The sequence below is a fragment of the Pezoporus flaviventris genome, unplaced genomic scaffold (genome assembly GCF_033815535.1).
Source record: "Pezoporus flaviventris isolate CSIRO_AGI_PZ_B2104156 unplaced genomic scaffold, CSIRO_AGI_Pfla_v1 ptg000071l, whole genome shotgun sequence".
NCBI lineage: Eukaryota > Metazoa > Chordata > Aves > Psittaciformes > Psittacidae > Pezoporus > Pezoporus flaviventris.
In genome coordinates, this window is record NW_026892619.1 from 926,692 (window position 1) to 946,031 (window position 19,340).

General features: G+C 54.5%; 1 protein-coding gene across 2 annotated transcripts; it reads left to right on the forward strand.

Moving 5' to 3' along the window:
- The first annotated feature begins 1,733 nt into the window (after window positions 1-1,733).
- Window positions 1,734-11,401, forward strand: SLC25A37 (solute carrier family 25 member 37). Of its 2 annotated transcripts, none has more exons than XM_061472417.1 (4): window positions 1,734-1,969; window positions 8,159-8,387; window positions 9,466-9,522; window positions 10,423-11,401. In XM_061472417.1, the coding sequence occupies exons 1-4, from the start codon at window positions 1,766-1,768 to the stop codon at window positions 10,938-10,940; spliced, it is 1,008 nt and encodes a 335-aa protein (XP_061328401.1). In that variant the 5' UTR covers window positions 1,734-1,765; the 3' UTR covers window positions 10,941-11,401. The 2 variants fall into 2 exon arrangements, with proteins under 2 accessions (XP_061328401.1, XP_061328402.1); XM_061472418.1 differs by lacking the exon at window positions 1,734-1,969 and adding an exon at window positions 2,636-3,370.
- Window positions 11,402-19,340: the final 7,939 nt, after the last annotated feature.

The following is a 19,340-nucleotide window of genomic DNA, read 5'->3' on the forward strand; positions in this document are numbered from 1 at the left end:
CCACCCCCCATACAAGCACTGCTCCGGGTCCCAGGTACCCAAAATGAACCAGGAGCAAGTCGCACATCGTGTTCCCACCAGGAATGGAGGCTTCCCAGCACAAAGATAGGGCAGGAGGAAGGAGGACAGCTCTATCTCTCGCTCCATCTCTCCCACCCCCCATACAAGCACTGCTCTGGGTACCAGGTACCAAAACTCAATCAGAAGCAAGTCGCACATCGTGTTCCCACCAGGAATGGAGGCTTCCCAGCACAAACATAGGGCAGGAGGAAGGAGGCCGGCACATGCCAATGCTGCAGCCCCTCTCCAAGTACCTGGGTGAGAACAGACCAGGCTCTTCCCACCTCACATGCATTCATTCCATTGTTAATGGGACATCCAAGCACTTCATTTTCCTGCTGTTCCAGGCTCTCGGAGGCCGGTTTCCTTACGTGCTTCCCAAGACTCAAGCAGCCATAAACTGTTTTGCAGTCTCATGGTGCTTCACGCGAACGGTTAACCTTGACTGCAGTGCAGGCCACGCAATGCCACCGTCCCAGCAAGGTCGAATTCCAATTAATCCTTCCAGGAAGAACGGAACGAAGGCAGCGCTGTGCCTGGAGAAGACGCGGTTGTCTCCGTCTCTTTAAGAGCGTCAAATGCAGTTGTTTTGGGCTGATTTCGTGGCGGGACAAAGGGGTGTTACAAAGGGAGCCTTACAAAGGGAGTGTTCTGGGACGCAGGGGCGTGGGGGGATCTCGATCCTCCTGTGGAAAGGCCAGGATTAATGGCTCTGCTATGGGGTGGGAGCTGCATAGAGGGATGATGGATGCAAAAAACTGTTGCAGGGAAGGGCACAAAGGTCTCCTAAGCCCTTCCACAGGCTTTCCTTCCCCATGCGAGGCTCAAGCCCATACAGAGCAGCCGTCCAGGCTGGGGAAGAGGCGGCTCCTTAAGGGGAGACCTGAGAGCAGCTCCAGTGCCTGAAGGGGCTGCAGGAAACCCGGAGAGGGGCTTGGGACAAGGGCCTGTAGGGACAGGCCAAGGGGAATGGCTTTAACCTGCCAAGGGGAGACTGAGATGAGCTCTGAGGCAGAAGCTCTTCCCTTTGAGGGTGCTGAGGCGCTGGCACAGGGTGCCCAGAGAAGCTGTGGCTGCCCCATCCCTGGCAGTGCTCAAGGCCAGGTTGGACACAGGGCTTGGAGCACCCTGCTCCAGTGGAAGGGGTCCCTGCCCGGGGCAGATCTGGATGAGCCTTCAGCTCCCGTCACCCCAGCGCACTCCATGACTCCCCATGCGGTGCCTCATCCTGACGGGCACGGGGACAGCGGCAGCGCTGCAGGACCCGACCCCCGGTGAGGGCCTTGCTCCTGCGGGGGACCCACGCTGCTGCCCGGCCGTGCCCGGGGCTCTCCGCCCGTGCAAGGGGCGCGGCTCCGGGCGGGCCCCGCTCACACCGGGGCCGGCTCCGACCACGAGGCCCGCGCGCCTCACACCGGGCGGGGCTGTTGCCCCCCTCAGCGCGCCTGCACACCCGTCCCGCCCCCCGCACCCGAGAGCAGCCAATCCCGCTCCACCACCTCACCCGCCTCGCCTTTCTATTCGTCCACACCCCCGTCAATCATCCCCAGCCGGCGCCCTGCGGCTCGTGACGTCACGGCGGCGCGGGGCGGGGCGAGGCGCGGGAGCGGCTTTAAAGCGGGGCCGGGGGGGGCGCGCGGGCCCCGTGCGGACCCTCCCCGTCCCCGTTAACCCCCGCTCGCCCCCCGCCGCCGGTACCGGGCGGATGGAGCTGAGCTGCGGAGTGGGGGGCAGCGCGGCCGCACCCCCGGGGCCCGGCCCCCCACCCGCGGCTGCCTCCGTGCCGCCGATGGAGGGCGAGGAGTACGAGAGCCTGCCCAGCGGCGCCTCGCTCGGCACTCACATGGTAGCCGGGGCGGTGGCGGGCATCATGGAGCACACGGTCATGTACCCGGTGGACTCGGTCAAGGTGCGTGGCGGAGGCCCCCGGTACCTCCGGGGAGCTGCTCCGACGGCTGCCGGTGTCGGGGTGCACGGGGGTCCCGGCGTGCGGGATGCTCATTGCAGGGAGCAGGGTACGGGGCTGTGCGGGATGTGCAGGGGTGGGTGAGGAGAGGGGTGCTGCGGTGCAGAGGGTCCCCCCGAGGGGTCCCTCGAGGTGTCCCCGATGGCAGCACCATCCCGGTGAGCTTTGCACAACCCGCGGTGCAAAGGTGTGCGCCAAGGCCCGCTGCAGCAAGCAAAGTCCTTGTGCTGCTCCCGCCCCGGGGCAGAGATGCCACCGGTGCCCGCCCGGAGCAGCTTTTCCCTCCTGGAGTGTTGGAATCCCAAGGCCGGGCGAGAAAAGCCGGGGTTGTTGTGTCCATGCATACACGAGGATGGTTGTGAGCAGCGTGAGCCCGGCCTCCTGCCACCCCAGTGCCGTGGCCATGGTGGTTTTATCGGGGTCAGGGCTTTACAAAGGGGTCTGTGTGGCTGTTGGTGGCTGGGTTCGATGCAAATGAGCTCCAGGCTAATGAGTGTGCCCTGGGTGCTGTTGGGTGCACACGAGGGAGGGCTTCGCAGTGTCTCAAGCCTGGTCGGAAGCATCACGAAGGGTATTTCCTCTCTGTGCCCTGCCAGTGTGCTCTTAAAAGAGAAGAAAGGTTGGGAAAAGCCAAGCGCCCTCGATGCTGTGTTGCTGGCGCTGGTGGATCCTCAGTGGTCCACTCAGGAAAGGCTGCAAGGAGATGCTCTAATTCTCCTCTTCCCAATACAGGGCTCCTGGTAGCGAGAGGAGAGGAAATGCCTTCGCTTTGAGGCACTGGAGATCTTGCCCATGTGCTGCAATAAGCACTTAAAGGAAGCATTTTCTGCTGCTTTCCTGTGTTTTCCCTCTGGGTTTGTGCCCGTTGGACCTGGCTCGTGGGCTGGGGCTGCTCTGAGGTGCAGGGTCTGAGCCCAGCCTGGCTCCTGTCCCAAACGAGCCGGGTGCTTTGTGCCAAGTCACGCTCAGGGCAGCGTCACTCGGGCCTCCCTGGTGCGGTTGAAGAGGGCATTTCCTCTGCAGGGAATAGGGAGAGGGAGAAAACGAAAGCTGTGCCTGGTGTCCCTGGGTGGGAGGTGCTTTGGAGGAAGGCGAAAGTGCTGCTTTCCCCAGGCAGTGAATTCCCCCCTTGCCGGTGCTGGGATCGCACCGGGGCAATGCCTTACTCCAAGAATAATCCCGCTCAGCAGCTGCCTTGAAGTGCTCGGGAGCTGATAAAACACTGGGAGAGCTTTGAAGCGTGGCCAAGGTCACCCCATGCGTTTTGGGGCAGAGTGGAATCCGAAGCTGCAGGATTTGGGTCCTGCGATGGGCGCTCGCTGCCGCTCTGTCCCTGCGGGAAAGGTGAGAACTGACCCCAAAAGGGCTTTCTTATTGTAATGGCAGTAACCAAACACTACTGGAGGCTTGTAAAAGCAGCCGTGGGAAATGCCCTGCTCTCCCCGTGCAGCAAAGCTCCTTCCTTAGCCTGACTCTGTGGATAACGCTCACTGGGATCCGCTGTGTCTGAGCAGAGCCCGAGGAGGAGATGAGGGGTTGTGGCTGCTGCAGCAAGAGGCGTTTCAGGCACCTGGCTGATGAGGTGATGTTTTGGCTCCAGCAAGTAATTTCCTCCTAAAGAGAAACTGAAAAGGCTTGAATTTGGGAAATGGCTTGCTTCAGATGCTTGCACAATTCCTGGGGTAGGGCAGGGCCGTGATGGTGGTGTCCTGGTGAGGTGAGTCAAGAGCACCCAGTGGACCTCTGTGAAGCTCACAGGCACTTGTGTGGCAGTGTTGGGAATACCCAGAAGTGCTGTTGGTGCTTGTGTAACATGTAAATCCATGGTGCACATCCCTGCCTGCAGCCTCCTTGCTGTGGTAACGTGCTGCCACTGAAGTCATCACTAGTTAGGTGTTTTTGCAGCAGTGTTTCTGTTTCTTTATAGAGGGGAAATGTGTTATGGGTTGTATTTACCATCTAAACCTGGAGGCTTGTGGTTACTGAGACTTGCTTGGTGCCTTTTCCTTCTGATGGTAAAGACCCCCTTGCAGCTTCAGCCTTGGCTATGTGTTGGCCTCTGTCTCACACACCTAACGTTGTGGTTGTATTAAAGTGCTGGCTGTAGGGTTTTAGGTGAGTGTCTCATAGTCCTTAGGCTCATTTTGTTTTGTAGCTGTCCTGGCAAGCCTGATCAGCCTCCAAATGAGTGGTAGAGATCAGCGTGTCAAGGGCTTCTCGTCATGGGAGCTTCGGGAGGACTCCCCTGGAGCATCCTCTTAAGCTGTGTAGTGGCTTCCCTGCAAGGCTGTTGGAGCTGGCTTCCCAAGGTGGGTGAAGTGGCTGCCTGGAGGATGTGGAATTGTCCTCACGTGGGAGCTGATTGCTTCAGACAGCTTGATGGGACACTGGGTGTGCTCAAGCCTCCCTTCCTCGCAGTGACACTAATGGCAAAGTCCTGCCTCCAGCCCCAACCATGCTGCAGTCACCTGTGAAAGCCTGACCTGCTCCTACCCAAGCTGGTGTCTGTAAGCTGTTCTGCTGTGCCTGTGTATGGCTCCTAGTGGATATGGGAGGTCCTGGACTATAATGGGAATTCCTAGGGTGAAGGGTGGGAGGAATGTGGAGCCTATATCTATGATGCCAGAGAGGGGAATGGACAGGAAAGGATGGGTACAATGAGGCTTGATGGGAGGGAATGGAGCGTTTTGATGGCTTCAGGTAGGACAGATGACCAGCCTGGAGCAAGGAGGCTTTGGAGCTTCTCTGCTTGTAGCAGCTTGAAAGCACATGAGTATGACTGAGCAGGGCAGATGAGCGCCTGCGAGCTGTTTTACTGCAGTTTATTCAGGCTTTGAGTTAGTGATGCTTGCCTGGGGTTTGGTGGTGGGAGGTTCTGCATCCAGTGCAGGTCCAGGAGGAGCAGTTCCTCTTGTGTCAGTGTTGGCGTGCTGGAAAGTCACGGCTGGCCCTGTATTCCCCTTCTGTGGGCCTTTGCAGACAGGGGTGGGTACCACTTTGCTTGGGAGCAACAAAAGGGAGCTCAGCGCTTGAACGTGGCATGGGTCATGTAGCAGCAAAGCCTTCTGTGGGCAGCAGGGTCTGGCCAGGTTGCTGCAGAAACACTGCTCATTTCCTGGTCAAAGCATACTGTGCTCTCCGTGTCTTTTGTTAGCCTCGGGGAGCTGGGTGTCTGTCACATGAACTTGGAGAAAGCATGCTGTGTCCAGGAAGGAAAACAAAGGCGAATGTGATCCCAGCCTGTTTGTACAGTGGCATGGCAAACCATGACCCTTGGGAGAGCATGCAACGCCAGAGACTCCTGTTAGTAAAGCAGCTCTAGGTGGAAGCCAACCCTGGGCTATTGATGTTCTTCTGGGTGCTCTCCCCCGGACAGCACCTATAAAGGCAGTGCTGGTCCACAAACAGGTAACCCGATGGACCTGAAGCTGTGACTTTTGGTGTTGCTTCTCATGCCCAAGCTGAAACCAGGACTGTCAGGATGCTTGTGGTTGTCAGTGCCTTATGCAATGAGGATTAATCCAAGTAGGTGGAGAAGTATTTCTTGGCTGGGTAACAGGGGGTGAGGCTCCTGGAGGAACTTGATGGCTTCAGATAGGTGGCAGGAGATGGGGGGGGGGGGGTAAGGACTGCAGAGCTGGTGGCAAATCATTGCTCACACCACAATAACCTTGGTGGACCCGGCTGTGCTGGTGGTGATGCAAACTGCAGACCCATGCGTGGGTTAGGTGGGTCCAGCACCCTTCCCACCCACTCTGGGGTGCTGAGTGATCCCTCTAGAGTGGGAAAACGTTTATCCCTTGTGATGTGAAAGCAACTGGGCCCTTAGTGAGGGTGGAGATACCCAGGGCTGGGCTGGTAGTTTACTGCTTTAAAGGAGTGGTTATTCCTCATTCCCCTTCTGATGAGGCGAAGCTGCTGTGTGCTTAAATGAAGGCATCCCAGCAGCGGAGCGGGGTGAGATGGGGATCTCTGGGTCAGCTCTGGCCTCTGAAGCAATGCCTTCAAGTTAAAACTAGCAGAGAAGAGGAGAAACCAAGCGAAGCCCAGCCCCGGCTGGATGGGACCAGCTCGGCAGCGGTGGGTCTGCTGAGTCACGCTGACGGCGGAGCCGCTGCTGGGAGCTTCTTGGCAGCATCATGAAATCCAGCCCCTCCTGACGAGCATCCATAGGATGGGAATGTGCTGGGATTCGTGGCGAGGGCTTCAGGACCCTCGTGCCTGCTCAGGGGTGGCTCCGAGCTGGATTTAAAGCCTGGTTTTAAGCTCCGAGATAACCCAGTGCTGTTGCTGCCTTTACAAGAGGGTTTTCCTCAACCTTTGGGTCTGTTTCCAGTGCTGCTCATAGGTTACAATGCGTTCAGTGCTCTGAAACAGGAAGCTTTGCTCGAGGCTGCCAAATCCCTGCTGTAGGGTGATGCCTTCTCGTGGACACTGGCTGATGCTCAAGTCTGCCGCACTAAGTCACTTTGCAGATGTAATTCCTGTGCTCTTTTTTTAGGCTATTTACTACAAATACAACAGTTTGTTTGGCTCAGCCTCAGGGTGCTGCTGCTTGCATAGCTTGGTTTTACTGTACCGGGTTAAAGCCTTGCACTGGGCTCTTCCTTGGTCCTAGAAAGTGTATCTGAAAGTGCTGCGGTTTGGGGAATCAAAGGTCCAAACCTTTCTTATTGGCTTAGTCTTGCCTGAAAGCTTGGCTATAGTGTTACCTCCTGGCTAATTGCTGATGAGAAATGATAAGCTTGAAGGGATGAGTGCCCACGAGGAAGTGTGGAGGTGGCACGGGCAGCCCTTGCTTTCTCAAGGGCTGTGGAATCCCTGCTGAGGACTGAGCTGCTTTGCCTGTGTTCTGTCGCGTTGATGGGGGAGAACTTCAATCTGAGGATGGGGTGTCCCAGCTGATGGGGTGGGAGGCATCCTTCCTGTCAAACCCCTGTGTCGGGGACCTGCTCATTGCAATTCCCAAGCTTCTCCTTGAGAGAGCTTTGGTTTGGTGCTTGTTGCAGGTTGCTGAACACTCCTCTCTCATGGCTTTTCCCTTGTTGTGGTCCTAGGTGTGAGGCTGTATCCCATCAGTCTGGGATTGCAGACCAGCAGGAGCACCAGAGCCCTTTGCATCTTGGGTGCTCTACATGTGCTTGGTCTTGCTGGGATGTTTGCAGAGGTTTAACCCTTGTCAGCATCCGCCCTGCCGGTGGTGGGAAGCAGCTTGTGTCTGTGCCCTGCAAACACCATTGCAGGTTGGCATCATCCCTGCAAGGCCTTTGGGTGTTGCTGGTGTGTGATGGCATCCGCCTGCAGAAGCCTGAAGCAGACCAAAAGGAGTCATTTTTCCCACGGTGCCTGTTTGGCAGCAGTGAGAGTGATGGGAGGATTTGGGTGCCGGCAGCTCAGCTGGCTTCCAAAGCCTTGTTCCTCAGCTCCATCTAAACCTGCCCTGGTGCAGCTTGAGGCCGGTTCCCCTTGTCCCATCCCTTGGGAGCAGAGCCCAGCCCCTCCTGGCTCCATCCTCCTGTCAGGCAGTTGCAGGCAGAGATCAGGTCCCCCCGAGCCTTCTCTTCTCCAGCTGAACCCCCAGGTCCCTCAGCCCTTCCCCATCACCTCTGTGCTCCAGACCCTGAACCAGCTCTTTTGCCCTTTACCTGTCTCAATGTGGGGGTTACTGTGGGTACCCCCACAGTTTTCTCAGCTTGCCCTTCTAGGAAAGCTGTTTCCCAATGGATCAGACAGAGGCTGTGCACAAGTGTCACAAGCAGCTGAGCAACAGCAGGAGGAACAAGCTGGGGCAGGGAGCTGGCAGTGTTGTAAGCAAGAGGCAATTACAGCCCTAACTGTATTTCTTCACCCAGGCGCTTGAACGGCTGCGAGAGCTTAATTCCCTGGGTTTTCCCTGCAGAAATGGGAGCAGAGGTTACACTTCCCTCCCGAGCGCTTGTCTGAGCAGCCTTGTAACGTCGTGGTGTCGCAATGGGAGCGTGAACTTAATCCTGCCGCTCTGAATAGCGGCGTGGGTGCAGCTGGGGCTGAGCGGCGGAGCCCGCTCATGATGGCTCTTTCACTCTGCGCCTGGCGCTTGGTGCGTTCGAGGTGGGCTAACTGAGGCCTCTCCCTTCGTGTGCTTTGTTGCAGACCAGGATGCAGAGCTTGCAGCCGGACCCCAAAGCCCAGTACAGGGGTGTGTATGAAGCGCTGAAGAAGATTGTCCTGACGGAGGGTTTCTGGAGGCCTTTACGTGGGATCAATGTCACCATGCTGGGGGCTGGCCCTGCCCATGCCATGTACTTTGCCTGCTATGAAAAGATGAAAAAGTCTCTAAGTGACACTTTCCAGCATGGAGGAAACAGCCACTTGGCCAATGGTATTTCTGGGGGGGGGGTATGCACAAAAATAAGCTTGCAGTTACCAGCCTGTCTCTCGCTTGCTTGATGTGCTTGGCCTGGCATCCCTCGCTGTGCTGTGCTCTGGGAAGGGCTGCTGTAGGCAGCCAGCACTCGGAACGCTGCTGTGAATACCTGCATGGGAGGATGTGGGGTGGAAATGTCATCCCAGGCTTGCAGGTCCCTGCTTTGGAAGGGCTGCAGAGGCAGGGGGCAAGTGTGGTACCTGCCACCCCTGTGGTGGTCCTTGACACGATGCGATGATGGGAAGCTGCCCTGGCAGCTCCCACTTGACTCAACCACCTCAGTTAAGGGTACGTAACAGCTTTCTGGCTTGCTGCTTTTTGCTAGCAATGTGCTTCCTGGGTTTGCCTTTCAAGTAGCTACAGGCTTTTGGTTCCAGTGGGGAGAGTGAAGTGCTGCCTTAATGAGAAATGACCGAAAGTTATTTGGGCAAGAGAGAATGTGAGATGAAAACCTACATCAAAGGAGAAGGTGTGGCTTGAGAGGCCCATCCTTGAGCCAACTGCACAATCATTAATGGCTGGCTGGATGCTGGCAGAATCTGGGCAATTTGTGTTTAAAACTAGACTGAGTAAACGGATGAAAATGCCTAATTATGGATGAACTGAGCCAGTGCTAAACATTGCTCATGCCTCAGTCCAGCACAGGCTCAGTGAACCTGGTGCTTTCCTGCACAGACAAAACCCTGGGAGTTGTTGTAGGGAGTCGCAAAGGTGATGGTTGGGATCCTGGTTCCAGCCAGGCTGCTTCGGATGGGGTTTTTCTGCCCTGGGAGTGAGTTGTGTTGCTGGGCCCTTCCTTGGGCTGCAGCATCCCAGGCAGTGGTACCCGGGTTGGACACAGGGGCTTGGCGCAAGCTGCTCTAGTGGAAGTTGTCCCTGCCCATGGCAGGGGTTGGAACTGGATGAGCTTTAAGGTCCCTTCCAACCCAAACCATTCCATGATGATGCTGGCTGCTGCCTCTGCAGATGGCAGTGCCCAGGCAAGCCCTGGCTTCTGAATGTCCTTCTGAAAGGATGCTCTTGTGTCTTGCAGGTATAGCTGGGAGCGTGGCCACGCTACTCCACGACGCAGTGATGAATCCTGCTGAAGGTAATGCCCTGTGCTGTTGGGAAGTGCTGCACCCCGTTAGCCTGGGAAGACACCCTGTGCCATCTCAGCACCTTAAGCCCTTTGCTTTAGTGACTCTGCCCAACTTTTAACGAGCTCAGGCAGGTCAGTGCATAGGGATAGATTCTGCCTGGCTGCTCTCCCTTGCTTGCCAAGGGGGTGCACAGCATCTGCATGGCATGTTGTGATTTCTTAGGGAAGCTGGGGTCCCCTCTACTAACACGATGCTGTTTTTACTCTGCTAGTGCTTCCTGGGTAGGTAGAGTCCAGCATGAAGAGGGCTAATGGTAAAATGCAGCTAAACTGAAGACAATCAGCTGGGCTGCCAGCTCGTCAGTGTTAATGTATGTGGCTTCTGAATTGGCCCAAGATCAGGTTTTTCTGAAGGAAAAAATGTCTCTAGTGTTTGAAATCCTTTTAATCACATCCTGATCAAATGAATTGGCCTTTTGCTTAAGTCAGTGGAAGTTGTTCCATTTCAGGGCTGGGGTCCGTTATACATCCCAGCTGATTCAATCACCTTTCTGCCCTTGTCCTCTTGGTGCGTCAGTGTTTCAGCACTTACGAGTGCATCTGAGGGTCCTTACCGGTCTGTCTCAATGCCTTTCTAGCTAGAATTAAAGGCACTGGGCAGGCTGGGAGGAAGCAGAGGCTCTATGGAGCTGTTTGATGAAAGCCCATTGACAAGGAGCTCATTGCTGCAGAAATACCTGCTTTATGTCGTAGCAGTTCGGACTTGGGGAGGTTGGCTCTGGATGGTTGGGGCGTGGAGCAGGGCTGGGTGTCGGGATGCCCAGGAAAGATGTGCTTTAGCTAATAAGTGTATGTCCCTGTGCCTGTCCTGCCTGGTGCTGCCCACCCTGTGGCCATCGCCTGGAGCAGTGGTGAAGCAGCGGATGCAGATGTTCAACTCCCCTTACAAGTCCGTCCTGGCGTGCATAAGGACAGTGCAGAAGACGGAAGGGTTCGGTGCCTTCTACCGCAGCTACACCACGCAGCTCACCATGAACGTGCCCTTCCAGGCCATTCACTTCATCACCTACGAGTTCATGCAGGAGCACATCAACCCGCACAGGGAGTACAACCCGCGGTCCCACATCGTCTCCGGTGCCATCGCGGGGGCCGTGGCCGCCGCCGCCACCACTCCTCTGGATGTCTGCAAGACCCTGCTCAACACCCAGGAGAACATGGCCTTGAGCTCTGTGAACATCAGCGGGCACCTCACGGGCATGGTGAATGCCTTCAAGACTGTCTATCAGCTGGGGGGTATCTCGGGGTGTTTCAGGGGGGTACAGGCACGTGTCATTTACCAGATGCCCTCCACAGCCATTGCCTGGTCCGTGTACGAGTTCTTCAAGTACTTTCTCACAAAGCACAAGCTGGAGAAGAGAGCATCCTAGTGAAGGACTGCCAGGGTGAACGCCAGCCCCTGTGTCCCCTCTGTGTGTGTGCGTGTGTGTGTGTGTGTACCTGCAAGCCAGCCAGCTCTGGGGCTCTGCTAAGGGAAGTACCAGGTTCGTGGTGGAATCGCAGCTGACGTCCACTTCTCCCTTCCTCAGGGATTCAAGTGCTCCTCAGCCACGTGTTCCCCTCCTTGCTCCATGAAAAGATTTATAAAGACTCATCATAATAATATATATATTTAATAACTTTATTTTGGAGAAGTGAAATTGCTGACTGATATTTTTCTCTCTGAATAAGTAGAAGGTGCAGTTTACTCCTCACCGCAAAGCTTGGGTCGTATAACCCAGGCTGGGGTGGTCGCTTTTTTTACAGCAAAGAAGCAAAATATCCTGTCACAGAGCTTACTTTTTTATATGAACATGAAATAGATGGATAATGTTTATCCTTTATTTTTCTATAGAGGCGTTTGGGTTGGGTTTGTAACTACTCCTACAGCTGGATGCTGTTTAGAAAGGGCTCGATTCTTCCATCCTGTGCGAGGAAGACACAAAAGCATTTATTTTTATAGCCAGATTGGCTTTAATTCTCCAGCACTGAACCCCCAAACGGTGGCCTGGGTTCTTGTGGGGTGTCAAGGTACTTGGTACCCCCCTTGAGACTCGTTGGGATGAGGAAGGAGAAGGACCAGGGGCACCACCAAGGAAGGACATCCCAAAGCACGTTGTGGGGGAAAGGGGGAAACAATTCCATTGTGTTTTACAAGGAGAAGACTTAAAAATGTGCATTTTAATCAGAAAAGTCTTTTTTTTTTTGCAGCTACTTTTTTAAAGGTACATTCTGGTGGTGTGTGGTGGCTGTGCAGCCTCATCCTCCCTTAACTTATTCATCCTTTCCCACCAAGGCCCAAATCCCGCTCACCGGAGCTACCGTGCACATCCCCATAGCTGGAAGTGGGGTGCATGGAGCTGCCCTGCTCCCTAAGGGGGGACCCGGGGCTTCTGTTTACAGGTTGGCTACAGAGTCACAAGGGTCACATCCTGGCAGCACCAAACCAGCAGCAGGCAGGGACATCCATAGGGAATTGTGCCCTACAGAATCGAAGGCACCTCCCAGCCCCATGTTTGACAATAAGCTGCTGCTCATCTCTGTTGGGGAGGGGAGAAAACATCAAAAAGGCAACCTAGAGAGGTTCCTTGTGCTCTGGGTTTGCTGCTGTGGGATGCTGAGCTTTGCAGTGGCCAGCAAAGCTGTGCCTGCTCCTGCTGGGAATGGGATTCCAACCCCAAATGCAGCCTTTAACCAGTTACTTGGGTGATCAGGAGCCAATGAGGGATTTCAGGGGCCTGGATGTGTAAACCGAAGTGACAGGACACCAGCGGGCACATCTCCATCCTCCCTGGAAGTGATGGCTCAAGCTGGCACCATCTCCATGGTGCGGCTTGTGGAGATGTGGCTTCAGCTTGCTGTCTGCACTGGGTGGGATGTCTCTGGGGGAGCTGCAGTGTGATGGCAGCTTTTGGGCTGGCACGTGTCACTGGAGGTGTCCTATCCACCAGGCACCTTGGGTGGGATGACACTAAACAGACCTAAACCTCTTGCTGTGTTACTTGGAGAAGGTAAATCAAAGCGCACCTCTCCGGGTGGTGGTGCATGTGCCTTGTGTAAATTAGCCTTGTACCATTGCTGATGGTGAAATGAGCTTCTTGATGCCTTTTTGTTGCCACTTAAACTGAATGAATCACTGTGTCAAATGCACCCTGTGTCTTAAAAGTGTACAAATGCTGAGCTTGAGGCCACTGGTAGTGGTGGTGCAGCTGGAGAAAGCTCTCAGCTATCTCTGCATGCAGGGGCTGGAGTTGTTTCTTAGCCTTGGATGTCTTTCTCTGTTGAGAAACTGGAGTTATCACTAACAGGAACCAGAACTGCACCAAATATTTCCTTTTGAGGTGGGCAGAAACACTTTGAACATTTTTGGGTCACTTTAATATTAAGGGGCAGACTGTAGCATCACATGGAAGGCGACGGCTTCCAGTGTGGCTTCAGTAGGAGTCACACTGGGTGAGCGGTCCCCAGCGCATCATCCTCTTGCTCTGGCTGCTTAGCTTTAATACTTCTGACTTCACCTTGGCTGTTCTGGGAGAACCTCATCTCCTGTTTGGAGTAACCTGTGAGTAGCTGGGATGTGAAGGCTGGATTTGCCCAGGGATGGAGCCTGTGGACATGGAGTGACAAGGAGGGTGGTCCTGGCTGTGCATCCTCCTTGGAGAGGGATGCAGCATCCCATCTGATAGTTGCAGAGGTCTCTTCTATGTTTGGAATGTTTCCTGCTGTACGTGATGCTGGATCCCAGTGAAAGCCCCTTCACCAAAGCCCCTCCTCATCCCTTCTGGGTTTGCCTTTGCGAGTGAAGTTTCACTTTAACCTGGTCTGTGAACCATGTTGTGCTGCTTTGTCTGCAACAAACGCACATGTTATTTAAGAGGGAGGATGAGGATCTTTGTCTGCAGTTCTTAATTTTACAGATTATATATATATTTTTGCCTGCCTTGGAATTTAATGTGTTTCCTTTAAATGTATGTTTAACAGTGCAGGAGTCCCTTTGTGAGATGCTGCTACAGTTGTATCACTGGAGCTCAAGGAAATAAAACCTTCTCATTCTCTTTGGCCTTTGAGGCTCCTGCTTGTGGCTTTCCTTGGGTGTTGAGAGCAGCAGGAGGTGGCCTGATCCCTGGGGGAATGGTGCCTTCTAGTGTTGCCTGAGCACTCGGCAGGCTCAGCGCCTCGCTATGAGTCACATCAAGCCCTTTGCCAGCACATGGGAGGAAGAAAATGACTCCTGGGAGGGGTTGTGAGCTGAAATCTCTGTTATGGGCTTGTGCTCCTCTGGGAGCCTCTGAAGGGTTTTGAAGCACGGTCCCGCTAGCACAAGGAATGGGCTCCTGACGCTGGCAAAGCAAACCCACAGGTATGGGTTGTTCAGCATTCCCAAATGGGAATGCCTTCCCCCGCCTCTCCGTGGCACAAAGTGCCTGGGGAGCTCCTTGTTTGCTGAGGTTTTGCTCATGTTTGCTGCATCATTTGAAGGGAAAACCCCAGCAGCCATTGAGCTGCTTCAGATCTTACCTGCCCCTTCCATCACAAGGAAAAGGCACCCTCGTGGGTTCGGTTTCTGCACAGCACTGGTGGGCTCTGAAGGCAAAAAGCGAGTTTGAATCCGAACGTTCCCATAATGAAAGGAGCGACTTTCAGCTCCAAGTAGGGAATGTTCCTGGCCATGGGGTGGCTCCGTGCAGGGAGCCTGCTTGCCGCTCTGTCTGATGCAGGTTGCTCTGGTGTGCCCAGGAAGTGAAATCACGGAACCCCTTAAGGAGCCTTCTCTTCTCCAGGCTGAGCCAGCCGAGCTCCCTCAGCCACAGCCCCACTGTACTTGTGGGGTCTGCAAAGGCAGAGCCCAAGTTTGATCTTGCTCCATCCCATGTCTCCCATTCCTTATTTCTACATTGGATTCTTCCCAACATTGTCAAGAGGATCGGGGCTTCTCCAGGTCCTTTCCCTCCTTTTCACCTCTAATAAACCCAGCAGAACCCCATGGTCCTTGTTCCAAATGGGCACAAAACCCAGATTCTCTTCACGTTCCAGCTTGCGGTGCATCTCTGCTTCAAAACGAAGGGTCTGAAACTCCTTGGAGTCAATCTCCAGCTTTAAACCTCCGGAGCTGTCTGAAGGGTTCTTCTGGGAGCAGCCTCTTGTAGTTGTGACACCAGAATGGAGCAGAACTTGCTGCCTACCAGTCTAGTGTGGAATAGGTGCTCATCCCTGGGATACGCACCTTCCGGTGGTACAGAAGCACTGATTTCAGCTTGTGTGGCAAATAGAGATGCACCTAAAATCCTATCGATGAGCCCTTGTTGGGATGCCCCAGCCCCTCCTGGACAGGCTCAGGTGGGAATAATGTGATAATCACAGGGTTCAGCAGCAAACACCTATCTGAGGAGCCTGCAAAGGGAAGTAGCAGCAGGATGCTGCTGTCCTCAGGTCACGCCAAAGGAAGGGCTTTCCTTTTCTCACCTCTCCTTCCCTTTCTCTTTTCCTGGTTGCTTTTTAGCTGCCAGTGAAAACTCGAGGTGCAATGGAGCGTTGCTGCCTGCCCTGCCGATGAGCACAGGAGAGAAGATCAGAAGATAAAAGTGCTATTTATGCCCCTCAAAACCCTTTCTGACAGCTTTATAGCCCTGTTTGCACTGCAGAGTAAATACTGAGCTCCCCTTCCTCCATGTAGTAAAGCTGTGGTAGTCCCAAAGGGTGAGGTGTGTAACGTGCTTCATGAGTGCTCCTCCATCACCTTCAAGCCTTTAGCATGGCTCCTTGGGAGGAGGAATGAGCTGCTGGAGGTGCCACCCATTTGCATGTGGCATTTGCCAAGAGCACTGACACCGATATCCCCATCTCCCTCCAGGCTGGCTGGTGCTTAGCTCTGGGAATGCATCCGATGTTCTAATTGACACTAATGGCTTTGTTGGAACCGGTACAGCTTGTTGTGTCAACATCTTTAGAGGGTATTTCCACATGTGTTGTATGTACCCGATAGAGCGTAGCCACTCTCGACCTGCAGGATTTCCTGTAGGGGAGCTCTATAGGTGTTCACTTTGCTGCGCTCAGCACTTGCTCCTATATTGAAGCCTCGGGCTGGTACCAGCAAACAGATTCCCTGCTACGGTGCAGTCCGTGATTTGTAAACTTCCCAAGTGGTATTTTTCCTAAGGGCCTACAAGGATTAAATGGGCTCTGTAATGGGTGAAAGGAGGAAGAGCAACCGCAGGCTTTACTAGAGGGTGGAAGATGCACCAGGAGCATCAGTTGTGAACACAGCGCGATGCCAAAGGCCAAATGCTCCCTGGGACGTGTGGATGCTGCTGCTGGTGGTGGCTGCATCCCTGGGACAGTGTGTGAGGATGCCATCTGAGGGGTCCTTCTGGCAGAGGCATTAGGACCAGTGCAAGGCCTACGTGCTCTATGGGACATGGGTGCTTCCCCCTGTGCCACCGAAGCCCCAGCGCCTGGGTTTTTAAGTCCTTGGATTAATCCAGGATCTAGGCTGTGTTTGTTCACCGCATATGATCATTATCTTTGTTTCTCTTCAAATATTGTTCCTGCTTTAAAGGGTAATGAACATAAAGGCAAATATTTCACCCCTTCCCTCTTGAAATTTCATTAAGCTGCGTATTTACCTTGGGTGACAAGATGCGGGCCATGGAGGGAAAGGTTTTCCGGCCACACCTCGAGTCGCTATCTTATTCTGCCACAGTTGTGCACAAAGGGAATAAACCCACTTGTATTTATCCATGAGATTTAATTCCTTCTGAAAGACAAGGGATCCCTTTGTAGAACAGGTAAGTGTTTTCTGCAGGTGTAAATCTGCTGTGGAGAGTTGAGCAGCCAAGCCCTGGATGTGAATGGCTGTGGAGGAGATGAACGTGATTCCAGCCCCAAATAGAGCCAGTTTTTGGCCGTGAGGCTTTTGGTCCTGGAATTAAGCATCTCCCTTACCCTCAATCTACAATATACATCCCCAGTGCAGCATCCTCACCTTTGCTTCCCTTACTCCCTGTGAGCAGCAAGGCCAGGCTTTCCTTTCCCCCCCGTTTGCTTTTCACCTGCTGTGATTTACACACCAAAAGCCTGTTTGCTATTGCCTGGGATAAACCAAACCCTCCCGAAGCTGCCCAGGTCCGCCCCGGCCAGCGCAGCCCTGACCCCAGCGCAGCTCGAGTCAATCAAGCGCCTTCCTTTCTAAATCGCCATTGTTTTATTTGCTTTAAAGCTTTGCCCCCTGTGGTGCCTTTAGCAAGTGGGGTTTTAGCGTGAGCCGTGCCCCAGGGCTGCTTTGCAAAGCAGATGCGGAATCTCCTGGTGAAAGAGAGTGTGGTAGATAAATACTGCAGTAATTCCTCCTTTCACCAGCGCAAACCGGGGATGGGGAGGGTTGATGCGCCATCAACACCCAGCAAAACGCCTCTCAGCACGCAGGGGGGAAATAGTGCTCATCTGATAACGATGCTCCAGGTTGTTGGGGTTGGGAGAGCAAAGAGTGGCCCCGTCTCCTGCTGGGCTCGAAACTGGGGTGAAATGAAGCAGATTTTGGTGTCGTGGAGCAGATTTTGGTCCCTCTTCTGAAGCCTGAGAGTTCCAGACCCTCGATTAGATGATGTCGTGGTACTTGGTGCCCAGGCATGAGGCTGCCTTGTGGTGCCTCAGATCTTGCAGAGATGCCTCAGATGCTCCAGGATTTTTGCCCTAAAGTTCTCCCTTTACCTATTAGTCGGCATGAAACCCCCCAGTGTTCCACATTGCCTGTGCTGTTGGGGACCAGGCTGTGCCTTTGGGATGCAGTCCTGGGGCTAGGAAGGTTTGGTTTAGCTTTGACCATCTCCATCTCCCTTTAATTCAACCGAGTGGCTGGCTCTTGAATTGAGATGGGTGAAGACCTGAATCATCCCTGTCTTGTTCTAGGGGGAAAAGTGGATGCAGGCAGCTGCTTGCTGGGGGGGCAGTGTGGATACCCACATTAGAACAGTGGCATGTGGGGAGAACTCTGTTTCCTCATGGAAACTTGCCTGGGAGCTGAGCATTGCCCTGCCTTGGATGTGAGCATCCCTCACAGCACACCCATCCCATAGACACTGGCAGAGCTCCCGGCTGCTGCAGTCTAGAAGGAGGATTAATGTTATCTGGGTATAAAGGGAGCCCACTACTTGCTCCAGACCCAGCTTGGGGTGGTGGTGGGGAACATCTGCACATGCTTGAGGGCAGCATCTGGCCTTTGGGGCGCTTTGCCCTGGTCCCAGCCGATGGGATGATGCTTGTGAAGCCTTTTGCCACCTTCCTGCAGAGGAAGTGAGGGAATTGTCAGGGTAAATCCTGCCAATCCCCACCCCAGAGGCCCGGGTGCTGCTGTACCCCATGAGAAAGTGGCTCCAAGTGAATAACTGCTTCTATAGGGCTCGGTTCTCCCGGTCTTTTATCCCGAGGGGAGTGGTGAGGAGCGCTGGGTGCCCCCACCCAGGCTCTGTTTGCAGACAGACTTGTGCTAATCCCTGGGCTTTCTGGTGCAGCGCGAGCAGGACCCTGTCTGCCTCCTGGGCCATGGAAAAGTACCACGGAGGCTTTGCTGCCATCCCTGGGTTTACCTCCTCTTGGGAGCGTGGGCTCCTCAGGATGGGGTCCCTTTCTCCTCCTTTGCCCTGATGGGGGCAATGCAGACTGTTTGACACTGAGGATGTAAAATCACGGCGCTGGAAACCCGCTCTTCAAAGCTGGGAATATCCCTGGGAGGCTCAGGAGGAGTCAGGGCTCGAGGGGGATGTGGATGGCCGAGGGGAGATCGGCCTCATTCCAAGGTTATACCACCTGGAGCCTGGAATAAACTTGCTTTTCTAGGAATCTGGGTGCCCCAAAAGGCTCTGGATGAGAAGAGCTGGGGAGACCGTGCTTGGCTGATGGCCCTTGGAAACCCAAACCCTCGTGCTGCAAGACCAGGTTAAAACCAACCACAGTGCTGTGAGCATCCTCCCCTGCTGACTCTGCAGAGGTTCCCCCCCAGCTCCGGCACTATCCAGTGGGAATGTCCCGTGGGAGCCAGAGCCTCCCTTATGTCCTTGCTCTCCCTGCCATAGCCGGCAACTCCCCCGGGCCGCAGGGGTGGAGGCAGAGCCCGGATGCTGCAGCTCCTTCCATGGCTTTCCCCCTCCCTGTTCCCAGGACGGGCATTGCCGGGGGGTCCTTGGCTGTAGTGAGGTGACCGTGGTGACACCTTCCCTTTCCTACCTTGGGGATACAGCAAGGAGCCTGAGTCCATCTGCTCACGCACCCGGTACCTGACTCCAAAAGCCTTTTTCTTGGCCCCGTTTCCTTTTTCTCCCAAGACCTGAGCACTTCAGCACGAACCCACCCGTATTTGCCTCGCTCCCGACTCCTTTTCCTGTAAAACTACTTGTCTTATCTCCCGACTTTCCCTTCTGTGAGTGGCCTGCCATAAATTCCTGCAGCCGGACGGCTTTGGAAGCACTTCCAGGGCTCTTTGCTGTGGATTTCTCTCCTCCTTTGGCTGTTCTTAATAAATGGTGCTCAGACCATAACAGAAGAAAGAGGAGGAATTTGCCTTGGGTTTTTGAGGGAAGCAGCAAAGGAGTCTCCCATGGGAATGCCACCAATGAATCTGTGTTTTGCCGCATCTCCAAAGTACTTCTTATTCGTTTTGCCCCCTTTTCTTGCCCCATCAATTGTCCATCATGGTGAAAATCTGCCTCGATGACTCTGCCACTCATCTTTTCCCTGTCCCCCCTTTGGCACTGCTGCTGCCAGGATGGCTCAAGGAGCAAGAGGAAGCACCAAGTGGT